Source organism: Nerophis lumbriciformis, linkage group LG35 (assembly GCF_033978685.3).
Source record: "Nerophis lumbriciformis linkage group LG35, RoL_Nlum_v2.1, whole genome shotgun sequence".
Lineage (NCBI taxonomy): Eukaryota > Metazoa > Chordata > Actinopteri > Syngnathiformes > Syngnathidae > Nerophis > Nerophis lumbriciformis.
Genome location: NC_084582.2, coordinates 17,843,670 through 17,866,873, shown reverse-complemented (window position 1 = coordinate 17,866,873; position 23,204 = coordinate 17,843,670). Strand labels below are relative to the sequence as shown.

Genomic DNA, 23,204 nt, shown 5'->3' with positions numbered 1-23,204 from the left:
AATCAGGGAACTTTGTTGCTCACGTGGGAGTTTCTGCATTTGCACTTTGTGAATAACGAATAGAAAACCCGAAACACTTTAGTGATTCACTCATAAGAACTCAAGTCCGTAAAAGGAATTGAGTTTCCCATCACGTATCCAAAGTACCAAATTTTCTAGGAAATGTCGTCACATGGCAGGAGATCTAACGCAATGGACTCACTCACACATCGAAGCCCGGCACCGATCTGTAGAGGTTTTATTTTCAACAAAAGTACAGCTATATCAGATATGGATTTATTTTATTTTTTTACAGCGAAGTACAACATATTCCCAGTGCTTCTGATTACATCAAAACATATAATGTACATACAGTTGACATCTCCACTCTCCCATTCACAGTTTCTGGATTGAATAGGCATTATTTTTCATTTCTACAACAAATATTCAAACTCAAAATGACAGCAAAAAAAAAAAAAACCCTACAAAAAATAAAGAAAAGTGAAATGTTTGCATATGGCGACGAAAGGATTTGGGTAGTGTGAGTTCATTTTCTGTGGTAGGCAAAAAGCCAGAGCAAGTACTAGATGGTATCATACAATGAATAGTGTGTTTGTAAAAGAGGGTCACCACTCTCTGTTCACTTTGTTGTCATTTAAACCACATCATATATGGCTCATTGGACTCCATGTGGTACCCTGGATCTGTATTGACAATGTCGCCATGTTCCAAGTGAGTGGCTGGTGTACACAAAAAGGGTGCAAGCAACCTCATATGCGTTCAGTTTGCTAACTTGGCTGTCTTGGTACATGACTGGAAAACAAAATCGGCAAAAAAAACCACACATTTTCATTAGCACTGAAGGCCGTCCTCTGTGCCTCGAGTAAAAGGTCAGGGTTAACTATATCAGATCAAGAAAACCAATATATACATTGTTTGAGCCAAAACGATGTCATCTAATACTGGCGACTAATTCAATAAATACAAGTTCGGAAAATAATCTTGACTGTTAAGTCATTGTACTTCAGAGCATCTCATTTTGAAACAAGAGCATGATATGAATTGTAATGAAGTATTCTGCAGGATTAGGGTTATTTTTAGCACATCCCCACAGAGTTCGCATGTACTCAGCTCTTCTGCTTGACTAAAAATCGATACACACACACCTATGATCAGTGCTATCTCCTATTTGGTTGTCATAGAAAAACGATACCCGTTTTACTCCAGTGACTGGCATTCCATAAATAACCAGCTGTTAAGAGCTGTGCCAGTGACTTAAAAAGGAAATCAAATTGAGAAAATTCTCAAATATTTGGGTAAAGAGAATGCCAGTGCCTTTGACCTATCAAGAGCTGACAATGCCCTCTCCTCTTCTGGACTTGAACGAAGAACAAAAGCAACGAGCGTGAACGTGACACGAGCAGGAGACAGGTGGACCGCGACTCCTTTCAGTGAGACGGCGATGGCTTCACAACGGAAATGAAAAGAAACTAAACAAACTGTGAAGAGTTGTTTTAAGTCTCATGCAACGTATTGGATGCCACAAGCATGCATTTACCGGGTACTGAGCTCTACCGTACGCTAGAACTGGAACAACATTCGTCTCCAACGCAAAATACCAATATCCAAATATATGATCTGTTCTTTATACAGTATTTACATTTGTGTCACTGATAAAGTTAAAATAGATGACTTTTTCTTATTGAATTCCTAACTCACTGCTAGTAATAGTCTTTGAACAGTATATTCTACCTCCACTAAGAAAAACTAATGATTTCTACGATATAATCCAAAGTAATCATCTTTCAACAATAAAGCAACCTTATGCCTAAACATTTTTAACATAAGAATAACTTATATTTGTGCAAGAGGATTACGGCTATGCAAGTGTGTATAGTAACATAAGTGTTTGTGCACAGTATGTGGAAAAGATCTTTGTCCGGGTGGATCTCGTGCACTGGCAAAGCAAGAATTCCCAGTATGAGAGAGAAAGGGTGAGACTGTTGCAAGTCCCACGCTGAAGGGAAAATATGTGACGAATTCAAATCTGCCTGTGAAACTGAATAGATAATCACTAGTGGAATGCTGGAAGGCACTGTTAGATAGCATCTCTCTTCTCCGCAGCACAACGGGCCAGTAAGTGCGCATGATTGTGTAGCTGTGTCTGTGTATGTGCGTTTGCATCTGCGTGTGGAACAGGAAGGAGGCGAGGGAGGTGAGGTGGGCGCAGCACTGGACCTGAGGTTATCATGGTCGGGGAACCGTATGTTGTTGGCCAAGGGAATTGTCTTCCAGAACAATCTGACTAGGAGCCTTCTCCACAGACACCAACTTTCTTCACTGAAATAAAACAGATTGGACAGCATACAAATAACATCCGTCCCAGGAAGTTGAAAGGTTTCAAGGCAAACAAAGAACATACAGAACTCTTTCTTATTAAATAGTGTAGTACGATAAAGCCACGACACAGGTCCTTTCAATCCAACGTGAAACGTGTCTGCTCAAAATTTGGCGTACATTCCAGCTGTAGCTAAGAACACGACCAAAGCTTCCACAAGAAGATCTCTCTTTCATGTCTCTCCCTCATTCGTTGTTGGGTAAACAAATCCATCTGATCAGGCTGTCATCTTCGGTAATTCACTTAACAGTGTGGAGCTCCGTGCCAAAACATGGATCAGATCTGAATACACAACATGACGGAGGGGGGAAGTGCCAAGGTTTGAAGCTGCAATCTGTAAGCATCTCTGCATGCTACACATGATTTTTATCGTTGTGCCTTCCTATGCTGTCATATTGCACTTCCATACACTGCAGTCCACCAATACTTCCCGACCTCAGGAAGTTTGATACTTCTTCGCATCTACCTTTCGTCTCATTACTTCCTGCGTTCATCACTCTTCCGAACTAAATCTGTTCCCTTTCTCAGTGTGAGCAATACAAAAAAAAGAAGAAGTATTTTTTCAAAAATCAACCTCACTACTAGTATTTCTGGAGGTGGGCCATGCTCTTTCCAAACAGTCTCTGAGCTGCCAGCACAGTGCTACAGGGGTGGTCTCTGGGGAGAGAGGGGAGGGGCTCTGGCACTAGGCGGCTGGAGCGTAGCCTGCCTATCTCCTGCTCCCAGCAGGTTCATCTGAGCGGCAAGCTCTCCACAACCCACGGCCTTCGACCCTCCATGTGATGGGATATGAATACCCTGTCAAAACTGCTTGGTGGAATAATGTAAATAAAATACTCTATTGACGTTCCCGCTATCGATTTGCTCCCGCAGTCGCCCTATCATGGCTGGTGGCAGCTTTCTGAAGGAACGAGGTGCTTCCTCTGACTCATAGAGGTGGAGCAGGTGGGCAGAGAGATAAAGAAGATGCCAGGATGAAGACATTGGTACTAGAGGGCTACTCGTTGACCAAGAAGCAGGTGTGAGTTGTCGTGGATGGTCAGTGATTAGCGACGGCCAACAGTCGAGCTTTGCGTTTCCGTCAGATGCCTCCGCCAATGGCCAAGGCCTATTGTTATTTGGACTCACATTCACAAGAATGCATCAAGCAATCTCACATAGCAGCACAGCAAATATCTCACAATCATACAACAACCTTTTCTCCTCTACAAGATGGATTTTTAGAGGATAAAATACAACACTCTCAATAAACTCCAGGACATTCAGATGGGTGTGATGAGGAGTGTTGAGGGATAACCTTTGTGATGGTTAATAACTAAACATGTTTTAAACATACAATTCATCTTTCCCCATAATTCTATTAAAATATTCAGTCCCCTTGCTGCTTTCAACCACTCCCTATAATATTGGTCCTTAACTTTGAAAGTCTCTTGAGTAAGTGTGTTTTTGTATTTTCTTCATAGTGGGACGTGATCATCCAGTGTTTAGTGCGACTAGGAAAAAAAAAATAGCTGGTCCTTCAGAAGAGTTTCTATTTCTTAAATGGAGCTAATCTACTAAAATTTTGCCAGAAAGGAGCCTGGCCTCTTTTGGATTGACTGAATTCAAAAACGTCTCCTTGTGCCATGTCCTCCGTTACCTCATACTGCCCCGCACTGAGGGGGTCCTGCGGGGGCGGGTATGAGGGCGGTGTGCACCTGTTTACACCTAGGAAATCAGCAGGTGCAGAAAAGCAAGAGAGGGATACCAGGGGGAACACGGGGGCGCCAAGCAAAAAGAAAAAAAGAAAAGAACAAACAATTGTCAGTATTGTCACTGAATTGGTCGGCAACAAAACATCCATTCATGCTGCACACATTCAGAACGCTAACATTCCTGCATATTAAACCTGAAATATGATCGTATGATTACGGCTGAAGAGGATGGCAAGTGCAATTCAGCAGAAGTGATGACACAAGGGAGACTAAAGATAAAGATGCTATTCAATCAAAGTCTGTCTGAAGCAAACAAGAGAAGCAACACATCACATCTGATACACTGTGCAACCAGGCTTTTGGACAAGAGACTTGTTTGTTGATAGCACACTTGTTTGAATAGCACCCCCAACACTTGAGAAACACAAGCTTTAGGAAAATAAAGCCAACAGAAAGCTGGTAATATGCATCGAACTACAGCCTATGTCATTTAACTACAGTCTACAAGCGTCACAAGAATGCTGGGGTAACGAACTAGTCCATTTGCAGATGAAAGATTCCAAAGTTGCCATGGCATCTAAAAAAAGCCCACACGCAAAAACGATGGGATGTGTTTTGTTCCAGGTGTTTTGCCAAACACTGTTTTAACAGTGAGCGGGGTGGGATCTATTTGTGCTAGACTACTAGTGTTGATCTGAGATAGTGCTGATAATGCTTATCAGCACATTGAACAATGACTGCATGCTCCAATGACAACACCTCACAATGCTGTTTTAGCAGTTGCCATGGCATCTCATTGTGCTAGCTCTCAGGAGAACTCTTGTGCATATACCTTTATCATTTTCAAACCATGTCCATACAACATGGCCCTCTTTCTCAAGATGAAATCTATAAATGAATCTGAAATTCAAGAGAGTACTTCACCTTGTGCCAGCCATGTACACATACAGCACATACACTTTTACTTGTGACAGACATCTACAGGGGTCCTAACATCAGAGAGAACATTCAGAAGTGGTCAATGATTAATACACACTTTAATGGATGTTCATGCTTAGCATGGCAATACCGAAAACATCGGTCATGCTAAATCTAACATGACATCTAGCCTAACATCAAAATGGCTAAAACGGAAAGGATGACACCAGCATTTGTGACATGTGGGCCTCGTGTTTGTGCTGACTGCTTGGCGCTCGACTGCTAGCATCTTGATAAATGTCTTTGACATGTTTGTTTTTTTCTTCACTGAGTTAGTTGTGACGCAACTGTAGAAAATCAGAGGATTATACTTTTCGTTCCATTATATTGAAATGACAAAGTCACAGAGGAGTGTGTACTGGTAGGCAGCTGACAAATGTCTGGCTTTTGACCCTAAATATGGGGCACTTGCTCTGACAGAGAAAAATAACTGACAATTTTTTGTCTGCTGGCGTTTTTTTTTCCAATTTGTGTTTTTTTTGCATATAGGAGATACTGTATATTATAATGATATATCTCTACATGAAAAAACTTCTTGCAATATGCATTCTCCTGCGACTGGATCACTCCAGGGCCTCTTACAGCACACATTCAGCGTGCTAAAAGTAGATTCTATTGTCTAAATCACAATTAAATACAGAAAAGGTGATGCAGATTATATTTGTGTGCTGCATGTCAACAACATGACGGAACGCTGTAGGTTGGAAAACATGACACCACATATGCTGAGGGAAATGAGTGTCTCCATGGTGACAGTTGGTATACAAATACAAACCACATTTAAATAGGGCAGTCTGCAACACTTTTGCACTTGTTATCACAAACAACACACGCACTTATAGTACACACAATTTGTACTTTTTTGGGGGATTTTAGTAGATCAAGCCCGTTGTGTATTAAATGTGTCAAAACCAATCCACTGTCAGTCAATTTAACTTCAAGAGAACCAGTGTCCTCTGCAGTGGACATTTGTTTATGGTCTTTTGTCAAAGTCAGTTTGTGTTATAAGTAGGGATGATACTCGAAACCGGTTTTCCCGGTTGTTCGATAAGAAAAGAACGAGTCCTCGGACACGAATCCCTTTTCTCTTCATAGAATTTTCTTTCAATAAAGAAATAAAGTGCAAACATGTCAAAGCATCATAACAAACAGTTATGTCAAATAGCAGCAGAAGTGCACTTTTTGGAGAGCTGTATTATTTTCAGTTTTGTGCCCAAGGGACTGATTTTATTTAACACTATATTATTATTTATACAACTATAGTGATCACAGAGACAGGTTGTTTTTGTGTTACTGTATATATTTGTTTTTCTGAAAAATCCCACTTAATATACTTCAATATAATAGTCAATATTTATTTATTTATTTTCTTTTTTTTTAGGGGGGTAACAGTCAATATTTATTTACTTATTAGATTTTATTTACTTCTTATATAATAAAAGTGAGCTTTTGTTAAACCAAATATTGTGTGTTTTTTTCCATATACAACAACCTATCTGGACTCGATAAGAGAATCGATAAGGAATCGGTTCGATAAGAGGATTCGATAATAGGCTCGAACTCGATAATTTCTTATCAAACATCATCCCTAGTTATAAGTGACAAAACAAATTACTGAAATATCTAATGATTTATCTCATTAGAATGAATTTATTTTATTTCCGGTATATGCCTAGGGCCGATAAAAACCTGCAGCATGCCAAAAATTACTCTGACTCCCCTGACTTTCAGGTAGGCAGCGTGCTTTGGATCCATACTCAGTGATGGTGTCATAATGCGACTATAAATTAGTTTTTGTCTACATGTGCCCCGTGACTGACTGGCGATCAGTCTACATTTTGCCCAAAATCACCTGGATTAAATTCCAGCACCCCATGTCCCTGAACAGGATACAAGTGTTAGAATGTTGGATTTACTGACTTTGTCCTCTTAATCTAGGCCTTATCAGCTTGCTCTCTAGTCTACAAATACCTCCTAAAATAAAATAAAAAGCTGATGTACACTAAATGTTAATTAACTATATCTAGAAATCAAGTGAAAAAAAAATCTCAGTTAAATAAAAGATGTAAAAAGGTGATGGACACAGACAAGTGTGACAGAATCCAAATGCCATGAAGACTGGTGTCATCTTATTAAACTCAATACTCCATGCAAACAGCCCTCTGTCTTTTCATTGATGCTTAACAAGTACAAGTGGCGAGTAAGCTTAATGCGAGCAGACAAACACTTAACGCAAATGAAAGACTACAGAAAATCTTCATCTACTTGACTTTTGCAGCTTGCTCGGTGCAACCATTCCTAAAAGATATGTTTGTGTGTTTGAGCAAAGGTGATGAAAGTAAACAAGCAGACAGGTTGAAAGAAGAGTAAACAGCGATGAGAAGACAGGGCACAGCAGCGTGGAAAAGAAAGTTGAAATCACCTGGTATCTTCTTGTTGCCTCACCTTTCTGTTTGGTCACCTTTCTCACTGTCATGGCTGCCTGCCGCTTCTGGTACTCTGAGATCTCAAAACCTAAACAGTGAACAACACAGTCTGTTTGGTAAAATAAGACTAGCATAAGAAAGAAGAGGTTGCAATTCTTCCCTGTGATTACTGAGAGACACAGTCACTGGCTTGAAATGCCAAATTAATAAATGAAATGTAGAATACAACACGGGCTGATGAATTGCACTCTATACTGTATACAGTACAATGGTACATCGGTTTTTGTCCGCCACCTTTTTTTGGATGGTTCTGTTTTCGACTACAATTCTCGTCAAAAGCTTGCTCTGGTTTTTGTATGCCGTCTCGGTTATCGTACAGCCAAATATTGTGCCTAACAACCTAGTCTGTTTGCCTACGTATCATTCCGCAAAATCGAATGCTCAGTCACTGTGCTTTTGATTTATTGAGTATGTCTACAGAATAAGACACCAAGAAGCCAAATAAAGTTGCGGGTGATAGCACAATTATAAAGAAGGTGAGAAACACTATTGGATTTAAGAAAGTACTCTTCCATCCCCACCTCCTTCTCTGCTCATCGCTGTCTTTGCCAACAATAGTTTGTAATATTTTGGGGTTTTAGTTACGGAATAATTGGATTAAATTTTTTTTTAATGGGACAACGGTTCTCGCAATGTCTGACCTTTTGGAATGTATTTGACAAAAACTGACCATTGTACATGTATCATCGCAAAGTAAAATTGTCACAAAACTACATCTTTTTGTCAGCGGTTGTTCCTCTGTAATAGGTTTGGGCTTAAAAGGTTTGAGCCCAATCGTCCTAAACGATAATCTCTAATGGCAGTTAAGAAGCATAACAAAAATAGTCAGAATAACTTGATCAATAGTGTAGAATGTAAACACGTGTCTCTTAGTATTCACACAAATTATTGAACAGCAATCAATTTTGAATTAACGTTTATAATGATAATTACACATTGAAGTTGTAAAAATACACAATACACTCCACACTGATGCCAAGAATAACATTTAAAATAATAAGCAACTCGGTCTATAAACATTTTATAGTTGTGTTTTGCTGCAAGTTCCCTTGTAGCATACAGTAACCGACTGGATCTATACTTCCCATTGTGGATAACTCAAATGATTTCCAAAAGTAAAACTAACCGATTTTCTCGTCCTCCTGCACCATCTTCCGCTCCTCATGGAAAGCCCTGAGCCAGCGGATCTTCTCCTCAGGCTTCTTGGCCAGAAAGATGTGGATCTCGTCGCTGTCTTTGTTGCACAATTTGAAGGCGTTCTTCACACTTACGTTGAAATCATCGTCTCTGCCATCGATAGCGTCCCGCACCTCGTAGCGATCCATGTCGATGCGACCCTTATAGTAAAGTATGTCCCTTCGTATCAGATCCTGGAAGAATGCACAGAAAGATGTTAATGTTTAGTGTCGGTATCTAGTGTGTGTAATTTGAATCCCTGAGGTGTCACTAAGCCACATTCTGTTCATATCCAACAGTCTGTCTTATGTAACCCTTTCCATCTGCAACACAGCTATACCAACACCCCATTTGCACATAGTGGGATGCCAATTTCTTTGACTTGTTTGCTTCTACCTTTGTGAATTAATAATAATAACAATGAACGTGATTTACTATAGAGTCATTTATTTGTAGCGTGCCGACACAATTCATTTTGGACCACCACAGAAACACTTGATGTTTTTTAAATTAATTTTTAGATTTGGTGTGTTTCCCCTTGCTCACCAAAACATGGGACTGTTTAGCACGTTATTCCAACTCCCTACAGTAATTGGCATTGTCATTCTGCGAGCAAACAAACTAATGATGTGTACATTATCTTTCAAATCAATGCACACTTACATGGAGACCAGAAAACATGGGGAATTTTTAAAAATCAGCAGTGAGCATTATAAGATGCACACGCGAGCCAACAGGAACCAACCAGCAAGTCAATAAGTTCATGTTCAAGGGTTGTCCCGATACCAATATTTTGGTACCGGTACCATAATTTATTTCGGTACCGGTACCAAAATGTATTTTGGTACCGGTACCAAAATGTATTTCGATACATTTCGATATTTTTACATACTTTTCAAAATAAAGGGAAACACAAAAAATATCATTATTGGCTTTTTTTTTAACATAACATTTTATGATACATTGAACATACAATTCTTACTGCAATCAAAGAACAATTGTGTAATTAAATAACATAGTGAACATACTAGACAACTTCTCTTTTAGTAGTAAGTAAGCAAACAGGTTAAAAAGGCTCCTAATTTGGCTGCACAAGCATGCGGTAACATATTGCATTATTTTGTCATAATGATGAGGGACAAGCGGTAGAAAATGGATGGAATATTTATCTAATTGTTCATATACTATTAATACCTACTTACTTTCTGTTTTATTTAACATGTTTTATCTACACATCTGTTAAAATGTAGAAATCGCTTACTCTTCTGTTGTGTGGATACTTTACATAAGTTTTGGGTGATACTACAAATTTGTATATCAATCCAATACCAAGTAGTTACAGTGTCATACATTGGTCAGAATTACAGCTTTTCTGTGTCCAGGGACATATTTTCTGAGTCTGTAAACAATAGAAAATGAAAAAATATTTTGTGATAATAAAAAAATATCGATTTAATCATTCTAGTATTGACTTTATACGGGTCTTGTACTTAGTATCGTTACAGTCGATGTCTGTGTAGAATAGATCCACACTCGGCATTTGTTTACACTCAGGAGTGCTAGCTTGCTGTTAGTGGTTAGCTAATGTGTCCTCCTATGGTGTGTAGTGAAGCATGTTTAGCTATTCTTCGTCCTGCAGGGATGATACTTGTAAGAAACGCAGTTTATTTGTCGCCATAGAGGCAAAGAATAGTGATTTAGAAGTAGCTAAAACACTGCTAACTGCGGGTGGTTGTTAGCTGCTAGCTAGCTAGCCATGTATAAAGCACCTCTCACTGAGCGGCGCTTCAGCTTTGCAGCTTCACCTTTATCATTACGTTTTTAAGCCAAAATGCATCCATTCTCCCTTTCCTGTCTTTACACTGTTTCTGCTTGTAAGTACTCTGTGTGTGTGCGTTGTCTAAAATGCTCTTCTGCTAGTAAAACTAGCAATATCACGACGGCGTACCATCATGTTCAGTACTTTTCAGAGGCAGTATAGTACTGTGTTTAATTCATTAGTACCGCGGTACTTTATTAGTACCGGTATAACGTACAACTGTAGTTTTGTTGTTTAAAAATAGGGATGTGAATCTTACAACAACTCACAATTTGACTTGACTCCGATTCTTGGGGTGAGGATTTGATTTAAAATCGATTCTCCATTCACACCAATTCTTGCAATATATTAATTGGTAGAAAAATTATAATAAAACCTTTTCAAAACAGGTTACAAAAGCACCTCTTAGCTGTAGCAAGTAAATGTAGAGAAGGACTAAAAAACTTAATTAAAACAAATATTCTTAAGAAGAAACAATAAATACATTTAATAAATTCTGGAAAATTGTGAATCGTTTTTAGAATCTGAATAATTTAGAATCATGATTTGGATATCTATAAATGGTGTCATTCATTCAGGTCATTGTAACCTTAGGGCATTCAATCGATCTGGGCTTGGCTGTTTGGTTTGTCTTAGAAGACCTTTCGCCTCTCATCCGAGTAGGCTTTATCAGTTAATGCTCACACATTTAGAATGGTCAGATGTAGTCTAGCGGCTGTTGGCAAAACCCCAAATGTTTATACTGTTGTCAGATTTATACGCGATCGTTCTGCCACCTAATACCTCAATGATAACGAGGGGAAATTACACTTCGAATATCGTTGGCTTTAACAGTTGTTTTTCTCACTACAATAGGGCGAAGCCATCCTTACCCAGGCACACCCTCCTGGTTTTGGAGTATAAATATTTGGGGTTTTGGCACCAGCCGCTCGACTAGATCTGACCAACCTAAGTCCAAGACTAGATCTGACCAATCTAAGGCTATGAGCATGAACTAATGAAGCTTACTCAGATGAGAGGCAAAACGTTTTCTAAGACAAACCAAAGAGTCCAGTTGCGATCGATTGAATGCCGGGATTTGGATGTGAATCTCTTTATTTTTTTAAAAGCAAAATAATTTTTCATATTATGATACAAGCCCAAAAGCTCTGTTTTACCCATCCACACACAAACACTGAGTTTTGCGTCATGGTCAATTAAGCAAATTAGACCATGAAGTCATTCAGCATCCATCACAAATAACCTTAGCTCACATAACTTTATTTACTTCCATGTACTGTCTGCATAAAATCATCTCCTCACACTATTGCCTTAGGACTAAACAATATCCAGTCACACAGTGAGGTCAGCGAGGGTAAAAAGAGAATCATAACTTTTAATGAGCATACAGACAGAAATCTGCATCTTTGTACTGATAAGAACAATACAAGAGGAAAAGATTAAGGTCTAATGTGGCCCCGGGGATGCCATTACATGTTGGATTCAGGAAGGTGAGGAAGTGTAGAAAAAAATTCTTAATTGGAAAAAAAGGACAAAATATGTAACATAGCATATCCTTGGGGCTTTTTTTCAGTGGTGATACAAAAAACTGTGATCCGCTCACATACTGAACTTGATCATTGGAACCAGAGATGACTTGTGGTGATAGAAAGAGGGCGAATGAGATCAAGGAAGGATCACACATGTAAAAAATAGGGTGGTTTTTGTGTAAATGGTGGGATAATTGTTTTAGGTTCTCATTTGATTGCATGTGAGGATGTGTTTCTTCTTCCTTTGTGAGGCAGTTTGTGCAAGTGTCTCTCTGCATTTGTGCCTGCGCCTGTGTGTACCTATACTTGAGTGTATCCGACCGTGAACATCAGTCTGACAGCGGCGCACAGCCTTAGTGCATCCAAGCCCTAACTAACTATTGCAGCTCCATTTTGGGAAATGTGCTGAGTATTTTAACAGATCCTCACCGATGGCTCGTGCATTTGGCATTTCGTAATCTATAGTATTTCTAGCCTGAGTAACACGTTGCATTGCCTTCAAGCATCTCTGTCGTCACCATGGGATACACAAGTATCAATGAGCCGGTTAGGTTTGTGTTCTCCCTTATCAGCTTGTTCTCAAGCAAACAGGAATCCAAATGAAAGGAAAAAAGTGAACAAAGTAAGAGACATTCTACCTTCTTACAGAGAACCAGCTGGTGATCAAAGAGGAAGAAGACTCGCTGCTGGCTGCGCCCATATGGCTGATAGATCCATGACAGCTCCCCAGTGTAGATGAGCTCCGAGCTTCTGTCCAAGATATCATCCCCCTAGACACATGAAAACACATACAAAATAAAAAAATCAAAGGGTTACTCCTTGAAAGAACCACTAAATAATATATTTTCACTTTATAATCTAGGAAAACAACATGCTTTCCAAAGACTTAATATTATAAACAATGAAATTACAGTGCAGAGTAAGAGCATATTGCAGATATGCAGATAAACTGTAACCAACCAGAAGGTAAAACAAGTAAACACATTCAAATAAATCGGAGTGTCTTTATGTAGCAACTCAAAGAGGTTTTTGTGGCAGTCAAAAGGCTAAAAAGTGTTATTTTAATGTTATTAATTGACATTCCACATGAAACTAATATTCAGTGCAAATGGCCTAATAAGACTTGTGACTCGAACAAAAACATAGTTTTGGTTATGCTGTCGGTTGAAAAAAAAAAAAGCCGCTCAAATCTCATGCTTTGTCATCATCCGGATACAAAAAGTGAACATAACTTCAGCTAATTTTATTTATGACTATATCCACAGATACTTTAGTTGAAATCCCTCCATACAATAAAAAAAAAAACAGATCCAATTAGTCATTGAAATGTTTCCAAAAGCTTTTTCTACTTATGACTGATGTCTACTCTTTTGGGTGCTCTTTTGTTCTTGGTTTTGTTTCTAAAAGGTGCCCAGAATTTGCAGCTATTAATAATCCCTCTGTGTAAACCTAATTCATTTGCCAACTGTTAAAATACTAATTGTTGCTGGCGCTGATGAGGTCAGTCATTTTGCATTTGGATGTGTATATTTTAGTTATTTAAAAATGTAACTGTACTATGTCTGTACGTTTAACATGATCTGTATATCAATCAATCAATCAATCAATCTTTATTTATATAGCCCTAAATCACAAGTGTCTCAAAGGGCTGCACAAGCCACAACGACATCCTCGGTACAAAGCCCACATACAAATGAACACATATATATGTTTGGTATATTGTATTATTATTGTGTCCTGTAACTTACGTAACCCAGCAAAGCTGAGTAGAGACCGGAAGTGTAGAGAGAAGAAAAAGCACGATCTGAGAAATCTTTTTTGTTTTGTACATTCCATCATTAACTATGTGCATATGGACACATTTAATTGGATTAAAAGCCTAACCGGAATAAAAATACTACATCTAAACATGCCATTTGGAATATTCTGACCCGATCACACACATTCTGATCAAAATTTAATTCCAATCGAGACAGGTGGTTTATTCCAATCGAGACGGGTGGTTTATGCCAATAGTCATTCGGATTGTAGCGCATGAAAACACATCTTCCGAAATTCGGGTTGAAATGATCCTTACTGCGCATGTCTTTGATGTCAGCTATACTTTGGTGGTGGAGGGGGACTAAATTTAATAGTCTCGGAATGAAGCAATTGTTTTGCTTCTGTCTCCCCCCATTTAACATGTACACAAGTAGTGTTATATACTGTTGAGTTGACTTTAAAACAAGACTATCAAAAACAAAAGCATGGTATGCAGTGTCATGTGTCGATGTAACAATAAAAGAAGGGATCCAGTTGTCGTCTTAAAGAGCTGTTTTATTCACAACATTACAGCGACTCTAAGTGCTAACTGCTAGCCTCAGACACATACACAGAATGTTGTAACATAAAGACGTGGGCCAACTTATACACAGTTATGGGCAGTAACAAGCTATATCAATCAATCAATCAGTCAAAGTTTACTTATATAGCCCTTAATCGCAAAGGTCTCAAAGGGCTGCACAAGCCACAACGACATCCTCGGCTCAGATCCCACATCAGGGCAAGAAAAAACTAAACCCAATGGTAACAACGAGAAACCTTGGAAAGGACCGCAGATGTGACCTGGGTGACCGGTGCAATGGATGCCGAGTGGATACGGTTAATAATGTGAGAGTCCAGTCCATAGTGGGGCCAGCAGGGGATCCTCTTGCATGTAAACACGTCGGGGCACAGAGACATCACCGACTGATGCATAAGGAGTAGTCCACCCCGGGTCCCGACTTCATGTAAACGTCCAGTCCATTGGGAGGCCAGCAGGGGATCATCCTGAATGGAGACAAGTCAGCAGCGCAGAGACGTCACCAACTGATGTAAAGAGGAGTGGTCCATCCTTGGTCCCGACCTTGAACAGCTAGCGCCTAATTCGTGGAGGCTGATCCATGGTCACCTGATAACCTCTCCACGCAGGAGAGGGGGGCAGAGCAGAAAAGAGAGAGAGCAGATCAATTGATCTAAAAAGGGGTCTATTTAAAGGCTAGAGTATACAAATGAATTTTAAGATGGGACTTAAATGCTTCTACTGCGGTAGCATCTCTAACTGTTACCGGTAGGGCATTCCAGAGTGCTGGAGCCCGAATAGAAAAAGCTCTAAAGCCCGCAGACTTTTGTTGGGCTCTGGGAATCACTAATAAGCCGGAGTTCTTTGAAATGTTAAGGTGGTATTAATAAATAGGTGCCGATGTCTAGCAAGACCGATAATCAGCATTTTCGTTTGCTTAGCAAAAAGTTGCTGGACATCCATTGTTTAATTTCATTTAGACACGCCTCCGGGTGACTACAAACTGGCGTGTTGGTCAGCTTTAGGGGCATGTAGAGTTGGATGTCATTAGCATAACAGTGAAAGCTAACACTGTATTTGCGTATTATGTCCCCTAGTGGCAGCATGTAGATGCTGAAGAGTGAAAGGCCAGGAACCGAACCCTGTGGAACTCCGTATGTTACCTTAACATACTACGAGGTCACATTGTTATTGGAGACACACTGCATCCTGTCAATAAGATAGGAGTTAAACCAAAAAAAGGCTAAGTCTGACATATCAATACGTGTTTCGATACGTTCTAATAGAATGTTATGATCGACGGTATCGAAAACAGCGCTAAGATCAAGTAGCAGCAATATGGATGACGCATTAGCATCCATAGTTAGCAACAAATCATTAGTCATTTTTGCGAAGGCTGTCTCCGTAGAGTGATTTACCCTGAAACCGGACTGAAAGTGTTCACAGAGATTGACTGTTAGACGCTAAATGTTCATTTAGCTGCTGTGCAACAATTTTTTCGAGATAAAAGGAAGGTGGGAAACTGGCCGGTAGTTTACCATGAGGTCAGGATCGAGGGTAGGTCATTTGAGCAGAGGATGAATAACCACTTTTTTGAATGCTAGGGGAACAGTACCAGAGGAAAGTGATAAGTTAATAATATTTAGCACTGATGGTCTTAATATTACAAACAGCTACTTGATAAGTTTTCCAGGAAGTGGGTCAAGGAAACATGTTGGTTTTGTCCCATTTACAAGTCGCAGGAGTTCCTCTAATGTTATTTCTTCAAAAGGAGAGCGTTTATTTTGGAGGGCAATATCCGGCGTACATACATTTGTATCTGTGTTAATGGAACCCAGTTGGAGCTGAGACGCTTTGTCTTTAATCTCCTTTCTAATAAGTATATTTTTGTTATGAAGAATTTCATGAAGTCATCAGCTGAGTGGGTGGAGCTAGTGGGGGGAGTCCCTTGTTGGCATAGCGATGCTACTGTACTGAACAAATATTTAGGATTGTTTTTATCGAGGAGGATGAGATTGGAGTAGTAAATTTAGCTAAAGTAAGCGCGTGTTTATAAGTTATTAAATTATCACTACATGCTTAATGGAAAACCTCAAGTTTAGTCGCATTGGCGCATTTTATAAGGTAATGATCGGACATTACTTTAGTTTACGGGAGTACCATAACTTTGGAGGTGGTGACTCCCCGGACAAGGACTAGGTCTATCGTATTACCGTTGCGATGCGTGGGTTCATTTATTATTTGTGTAAGACCACAGCTATCAGTTATAGTCTGGAGCGCCACGCACGGAGGGTCTGACAGGGTATTCATATGGATATTAAAATCCTCCATTATAAATTATATTATCTGCGTGCGTCACTTAATCAGTGACAAACTTTGAACATTCACTGATAAAGTCTGAATAGGACCCAGGGGGGCGATAGATAACAGCCAGATAGAGAGGTAGCGGTGTAACATTTGTTACTTAGATTAGGGCTAAGGTTAAGGTTTTCATTGGATATTAGAGTAACACCTTCACCCCTTTTAGAGGGACTGGCAATATGTGTACTCGTATAGCTAGGAGGAGATGCCTCGTTAAGCGGGGACAATTCATCTGGTTTTAGTCAAGTTTCGCTGAGACCAATGAAGTTAAGATTGTTGTCTCCAATGACCTCATTAACTAATAACGTTTAGGGAGACAATGATCTGATGTTTAAAAAGCCCATATTATAGATAGTAGGCTGTGTTGAGGAATTTATGTTAATAGTATTTGTAGTACTGATATTAATAACATTACGTTTATTTTGTGTAGTGTGCCTTAAATAATTTCGATCACATCTAAGAATTGATATGATGGGGATTTTCATGGTGTTGCAATAGATTTAACGTGCCATAATTTGCCACCTCATTAGAATGCATGTTCACCTCTGGCATAGTCACTACAGAAAAACATTATGTGAGTTATGTAATATTCTATGAGAAATGCTATCTGTGCAGGAATTTTCCAACCTGGTGCGGGTTAGTTCTAGCTTAACTGACTCCTCACGTGGACAAACAGACACCGGAATTGCCTGCTCTAGTGTCGTTTGTCAAGCTTGACTCGAATAGTAGTCTATATTTCTGGAAAGAGTGATGGCCCTTTCCCGGTTAGAGTGAAGGCAGTCCCTCCTCAGCAAGACCGGTTTGCCCCAGAAACAGGGCCAATTAATTACCAATAAAAGTTAGTCCCTGTTCTCTACAAAAACTAGCAAGCCACGAGACTAATCTATTATAACTCTCATCATTGCCTCTCGCATGCAAAGGGCCAAAGACAAGTACTCGATAAAGAGACATCTTTCTAGCCAGATTACAAGTTCGAGCTATGTTCGTCTTTGTAATCTCTGACTTTCTCATCTTAGTGTCATTGGAGCCAACGTGTACAACTATGTTTGCGTAGCTAGTGGTGCAATAAGCCCGTCGTACGTGTTTACTAGGCCTGTTGCGAGTCAGCTCCCTAAGACTCGCTTCAATGTCAGGTGCTGTGGCCCTAGGAATACATTTACTTATGGCTGGTTAACTAAATTGTATGTTCCGCATGATAGAGTACCCTATGATTAAGGTGTGGTGCCCGGGGTGTAGGACTCAATAAAGGGCTAAATCTATTATGCGTCTCAACCGGTTCACCGTGGCTTGTAGGCCGCTTAAGGCTGCTACAAGCTGGGCTAGTCAGCTCGCTACAGCTAACGCTTTCAAATGTGTCCGCGTCGTCTAAAGTTACGAAATTACTCTGCTTTAATTGGCGAACAAGGTCTTCTAGTAGGGCCAACCTATCAATGAGAACGGTGCACAAAGAGCAGGGCGCCATACTCACGTTGTTTCTTTCACCGCGTCGAGTTCTTGCTGTCTTCGGAGCAGTAGCAGCAGCGTGAGGGAGCAGATGCCTTCGGAGAGTAGTTGATTTCGACCGCGATGAGCTTAGCTTTGTTAACTTAGCAGCTAGCGAGGATGTTTCTTTCACCAAGTTGAGTTCTTGTTGTCTTTCAAAGCAGTAGCAGAAGCGTGAGGGAGCAGACGACTTCGGAGCGTAGTTGCTTTGAACCGCGAATAGCTTAACTTAGCAGCTAGCTAGCTGAGAGAGAGGCGGTGAGACAGAAAGTAGGTGCTTTGCAAGTTTGATAAGACTACTTAATATGTTGGAGAAGGAATAAAGAAAACTGTAAAACAATTAGAAGCACACAGATAGAAAGACAGTACTTAGCTGTTTCGCGGCAGCAGTGAGTGGCAGCAGACTTTTCAAGACGTGACGCGAACAGGTTTTATCCAGCCCGCGAGTTTGTATAAAAAAGTATAAAAATTTGCTAAATTACATAGCTTATCTAGATTTTCCAGTTGCTTGGTTACTTTTTTAATGAGTAGCTTTTCCTGTAGTTTAGCTACTTTAAGACCCATGTAGCTAAGTATCTAACATCAAAGCTACAAGCTACAAATAGAGAAAATGGACTGTGAATCCACACCAAAAAAAAAAAAATGGAAAAAAAACAATGATCTCGATGAATGAAAACATCCAGACATACGGAGAAAATCCATGATGAATGTTTGGTGTTTGTATGACATTACGGACTGGCTAATTAGAGGCAAGATAAGGCGGGTCATCAAAACTATTAAGCAAAATCATAACAATCACACACTTATGTCACATGACGACGAGGGAGTCGGAGACAGAGGGATGCTTCAAGCTGACGACTCAAAAAAAAAAACATACTTGAAAATGGCAGAGGAATTCTATCCCGCAGGTTAGATTTTTCCTTTAGTGATGAAGATGACGCGCAGGAAACACACAAGAATGTGCGTCCTTAGCCATATTTACACAAATGTACGTGTTTAGAGAAAACAATGCCCAAAACCTTAGTTTTTAGTTGTTTACTCTGTAAACCAAAATCATAACTGCTCTCTTCAACAGTCATTAAGGTTAGTTGAGTTTTACTGCACATAACCATTATCAACTGTTCCCAAACAACACACAGCTGCCTTTTTTGTCAATATATAAATAGATGTAGTCTTTTTTTAATACCGTAGGCAGAGAAAATGGATAACATTATAATAAAAGGAAAACTAAAAAAGTACATACAGTGGGGTGTGTGGACACTTAGAGGTAGTTGTAGGGTGTGCCCAGCTAATATACAGGTAGTTAATAGTAATGGACCCTCTCAGCTCTCAGCTACCCTCTCAGCTCTCAGCTACATTAACATCAATATTATACATGTGGGCCCATGTATAATGGAGCAAGCAACTTTTGACGTTTAGCTTGTCGCGTAGCTTGCCACAATTCTCCGGGGATAGCTTACCTTGTCGCCTAGCTACATTTAATCGAGAGTAACTTGTAGCTTAGCTTACTACATTTTCCAAGTAGCTTGCCCATCACTGCTAATACATATCCCAACATAAATGGCACAGAACAGCTACTGTACATTTCTAAAAGAGGGGTAAAACAAAAGTAGTGAACGGAAGGAAAAAAAAAGATAAATACATACCGTGATAACGTCAGACAAGCTGAAATGCACAAAGCCATGTTCGTTTACAGTGGAAGTTGATTGCTTCTTAAGCACCTGCAGTGAACAAACTCGTCCAAAAGATGGCGCGTAGCACAAACAATAACAGACCTTTCTGTTTATGTTGTGTTCCGCGCATGTCAAAGGAAAGTATTCCGATTTAAGGTGTGATGCATTAAAATGCACGTCATAATCAGATCAATTTTTTTTAGGGTCAATGTATCAACATTATAATCCGAATGATGATCAGATTAAATTAATTTTGTCCATGTACACATGACTACTGGTTTACCAGGCGATTACAGTGAATATATCTTTGTTTGAAACTGTAAAGCATTATTTGTTGTACATACAGATTTAAACAAGTAACTGTTTACAGTTTCAACGGTGTTCCACAGTGTTTTTAAAGTGTCTCTGTCGTGTACAATGCTGTGTTGAATTCAAACAAGAACATTAAATGCATAATGGGGATCAGTAAAAGAACGTGGACGAGGGAAGTTACATGAATTGTCAAGAAAAGTTTCAAAAAAGTGACTATCATTATTTGGTAATAACTGAAAGAACGCCCGAAAAATAAGAACCTGAAAATAGAACATTTATTTCAATGTTTTCAAAAATAAAGTGAAGGTTGTGGTTCTCAATATTTGTTCATACAATAGCAACATCAGGAGCCCTTCTGATGCAACTAAAATGGTGCAAGAAGGCAAAGGGCCAAAGACAAGTTATTATAATATATGATAAATAAGATTGACAGGAAAAAATTAATTAAACCAATAGAATAACAGTAATACAGTAGTATTACATTAGTGTCCCTTAACCCTGCAACTGATTGATTGATTGATTGATTGATTGATTGAAACTTTTATTAGTAGATTGCACAGTGAAGTACATATTCCGTACAATTGACCACTAAACGGAAACACCCAAATAAGTTTTTCAACTTGTTTAAGTCGGGGTCCACTTAAATTGATTCATGATTTGTTGTGCTGCTTAAAAGATACCTTTTACAGGGCCATAAAGCCAAATATATGTTTTAAAGATGCAAACATCATGTGAGAGGTGACAAAAGGTGTAGTTTTGAGGCTCCCAACCCAATGAGAAGACACTCTGTGTGACATAGTGTGAACATTGAACACACACCCACCTCCCAATCTAGCACAGACGCTTGCCACTGGGCAATCTTGTCGATGTTTTCCAGCCTTCTCTTCCTCTCATTGATCTGCTGGGTGACGTTTCGCATTACTGCAAGGGCTGCTGCCACGTATCGATAGTCACTATGGATACAATGTACACATAATTACTCTTTAGGGTCAAGTTAAGGAATTTGAAAGTGGTCGCTCTTCAAAAAAAGTTCAAGTAATTAAAGACAAAGTACTTTATCAAAGACTAGGGGTGTATACTGAAATAAAATGAGTAAGCATCCTCAAAAAAGTTCCAAATAACAAAAACACATATATTTATAATTAGCCAGTTTCTCTACGAACTATAAAATCAGACTGCGTCACTGCTATACGGGTTGGATTTTCTCTTTGTCTCAGATGGGCAATGAATCCAAATATACATACGACGTGTATGTGTTTTTGACAGAAGGATGGCCTAAAGCTGGCAGAATCTCTGCAGTCAAACACTGTGATTTGGCAGGCCTCGCTGGAAAAGCTGGCACCTGTCCCTCTCTGGCTGAGAGTGCCTGGTTTGTGAATGACCTGGAGCTGGCTGAATAACGCTGAATCACTTACACATGCATCTGTGTATGAATGTTTCTTAAAATACTTCAAATATTTTGTGTTATGATCCTGCACACATGTGCGGAAATAACAATTTACACTGACAAAATATATACTTTTTCTGTACAACTTCATTGTGCAAAGAAACACAAGACTGCTTCACAAAAGATTTATGAAGTAAAATAAAATGCTTTCCTATCAGAATCTGTGGTACCTGTGCTCTTGTGCTGTGTATTTGAGTAGTTCAGCCAACTGGAGGGGATATTTGCAGATCTTCTGGACAGGGGTGAGCAAGAAGCCATCTATGGCAATGTCAATCATTTGCTGGAGGAGTCGACAGGCCTCAAAGAAGTGCTGGTACCTGCCATCCCTCATGAGCTTGCTCAGCTCCATGCAGGCATCCAAGTGATTATTACAATATTCTGAATAAATCCAAAAACCATCTTGCTGCAAAACACAAAAGCAGCAATATCAAAAATTACAGAATTTCAGTTCAAAACAAAAGTGTCTTTAAATTATTCATGAATGTGCTTAGGTAGAATGGTAGGAGAGTCAAAACAAGGAGGGACATGAAGGATTGTCCATGTTAAAATATTAATAGTTTGTGCAAATAAGCTGTTTTTCTTTGTGGGGTGCAAGTTTAGTTGTGTGGGAAGTTTAAAGGCATATATTTGAATAGTACACACTGAACTCACATGTTCTAAGAAGCATGGTCCAATTTCAGAAAGGTGGGGTTCCTCTGTGTTGTACTGTTTCTCCAAGTCTCTAACAAATCCCATTTGGAAGCGGTAGATGTCCTCGATGTTCCCAAAGATGACCTTCAACTGGTCATCATTGAACATGTCCACACGCTTCCTGCACTGGCGCAGGTAGCCCTACAAGAGGGTTCAATTACAATCATGCTTTCCAAGATGTTGTTGTTGAAAGCCAATACATGTAGTAGTACCAATAAATGTACAACCTTGTCGTTCAAAGGTGACAGAAAGTCTCAAGGAATTAAAAGATATGCCTAAATGTTCTGAAGCAAATATATGTAAATATGCAGATGCAGTAATGTAACTATTGTGAGAAATTATACAGTAAAAAAGGCTACTTATTTTCTATTGTGCTTCACTAACAAGTGTTGACATTAAAAAGCAGTGTTTTACCCAAGTTCTAAACTATGATTTTAAAATATAGAATGTAAAGGTGTATGCCATGTTTACATAAAGTACATACAGTACATAGTGAAATATATTTATTTATTTATTTTATATAAAGATTGTCATAGTTTAATATAGATTATTTGCTTCAAAGCATGAAAAGCATTTTGAGCATTTTGAGACCAATGAAAAAAAGGTTGTCAATGTGGTCCTCAATGAATACAATAAGCACATGTAGTGGTTACTTGTAAAAATATGCCAACATGATGTAAGTCTAAAATATAAACTAATGACGTAATTAAATTAGACTAGGCCTATTCAACTAGCAGCCCAGGGGTCAAATACAGCCCAGGAATGACATCAGTTCGGCCCAAAACTTAGTAGGAGACTTCAACATTTTTGCAAATGAAATATAATGAAAACACTAGAGCATCCCTGTTGTATCGAGGAAC

The 23,204-nt window shown here is 39.2% G+C and overlaps 1 protein-coding gene across 7 annotated transcripts in view; it reads right to left on the bottom strand.

The window, feature by feature from the left end:
- Nucleotides 1–262: 262 nt before the first annotated feature.
- arhgef9a (Cdc42 guanine nucleotide exchange factor (GEF) 9a) overlaps nt 263–23,204 on the bottom strand; it is a 69,886-nt gene continuing 46,944 nt past the window's right edge. For all 7 annotated transcript variants that reach the window (XM_061927824.2, XM_061927826.2, XM_061927825.2 and 4 more), the window contains 7 exons: nt 22,306–22,485; nt 21,825–22,057; nt 21,031–21,160; nt 12,698–12,829; nt 8,662–8,905; nt 7,495–7,563; nt 263–4,084 (listed from right to left, as the gene is read on the bottom strand). In XM_061927824.2, coding sequence (XP_061783808.2) covers nt 3,909–4,084; nt 7,495–7,563; nt 8,662–8,905; nt 12,698–12,829; nt 21,031–21,160; nt 21,825–22,057; nt 22,306–22,485 — 1,164 coding nt within the window. In that variant the 3' untranslated portion in view covers nt 263–3,908. The remainder of the gene's footprint in view (nt 4,085–7,494; nt 7,564–8,661; nt 8,906–12,697; nt 12,830–21,030; nt 21,161–21,824; nt 22,058–22,305; nt 22,486–23,204) is intronic.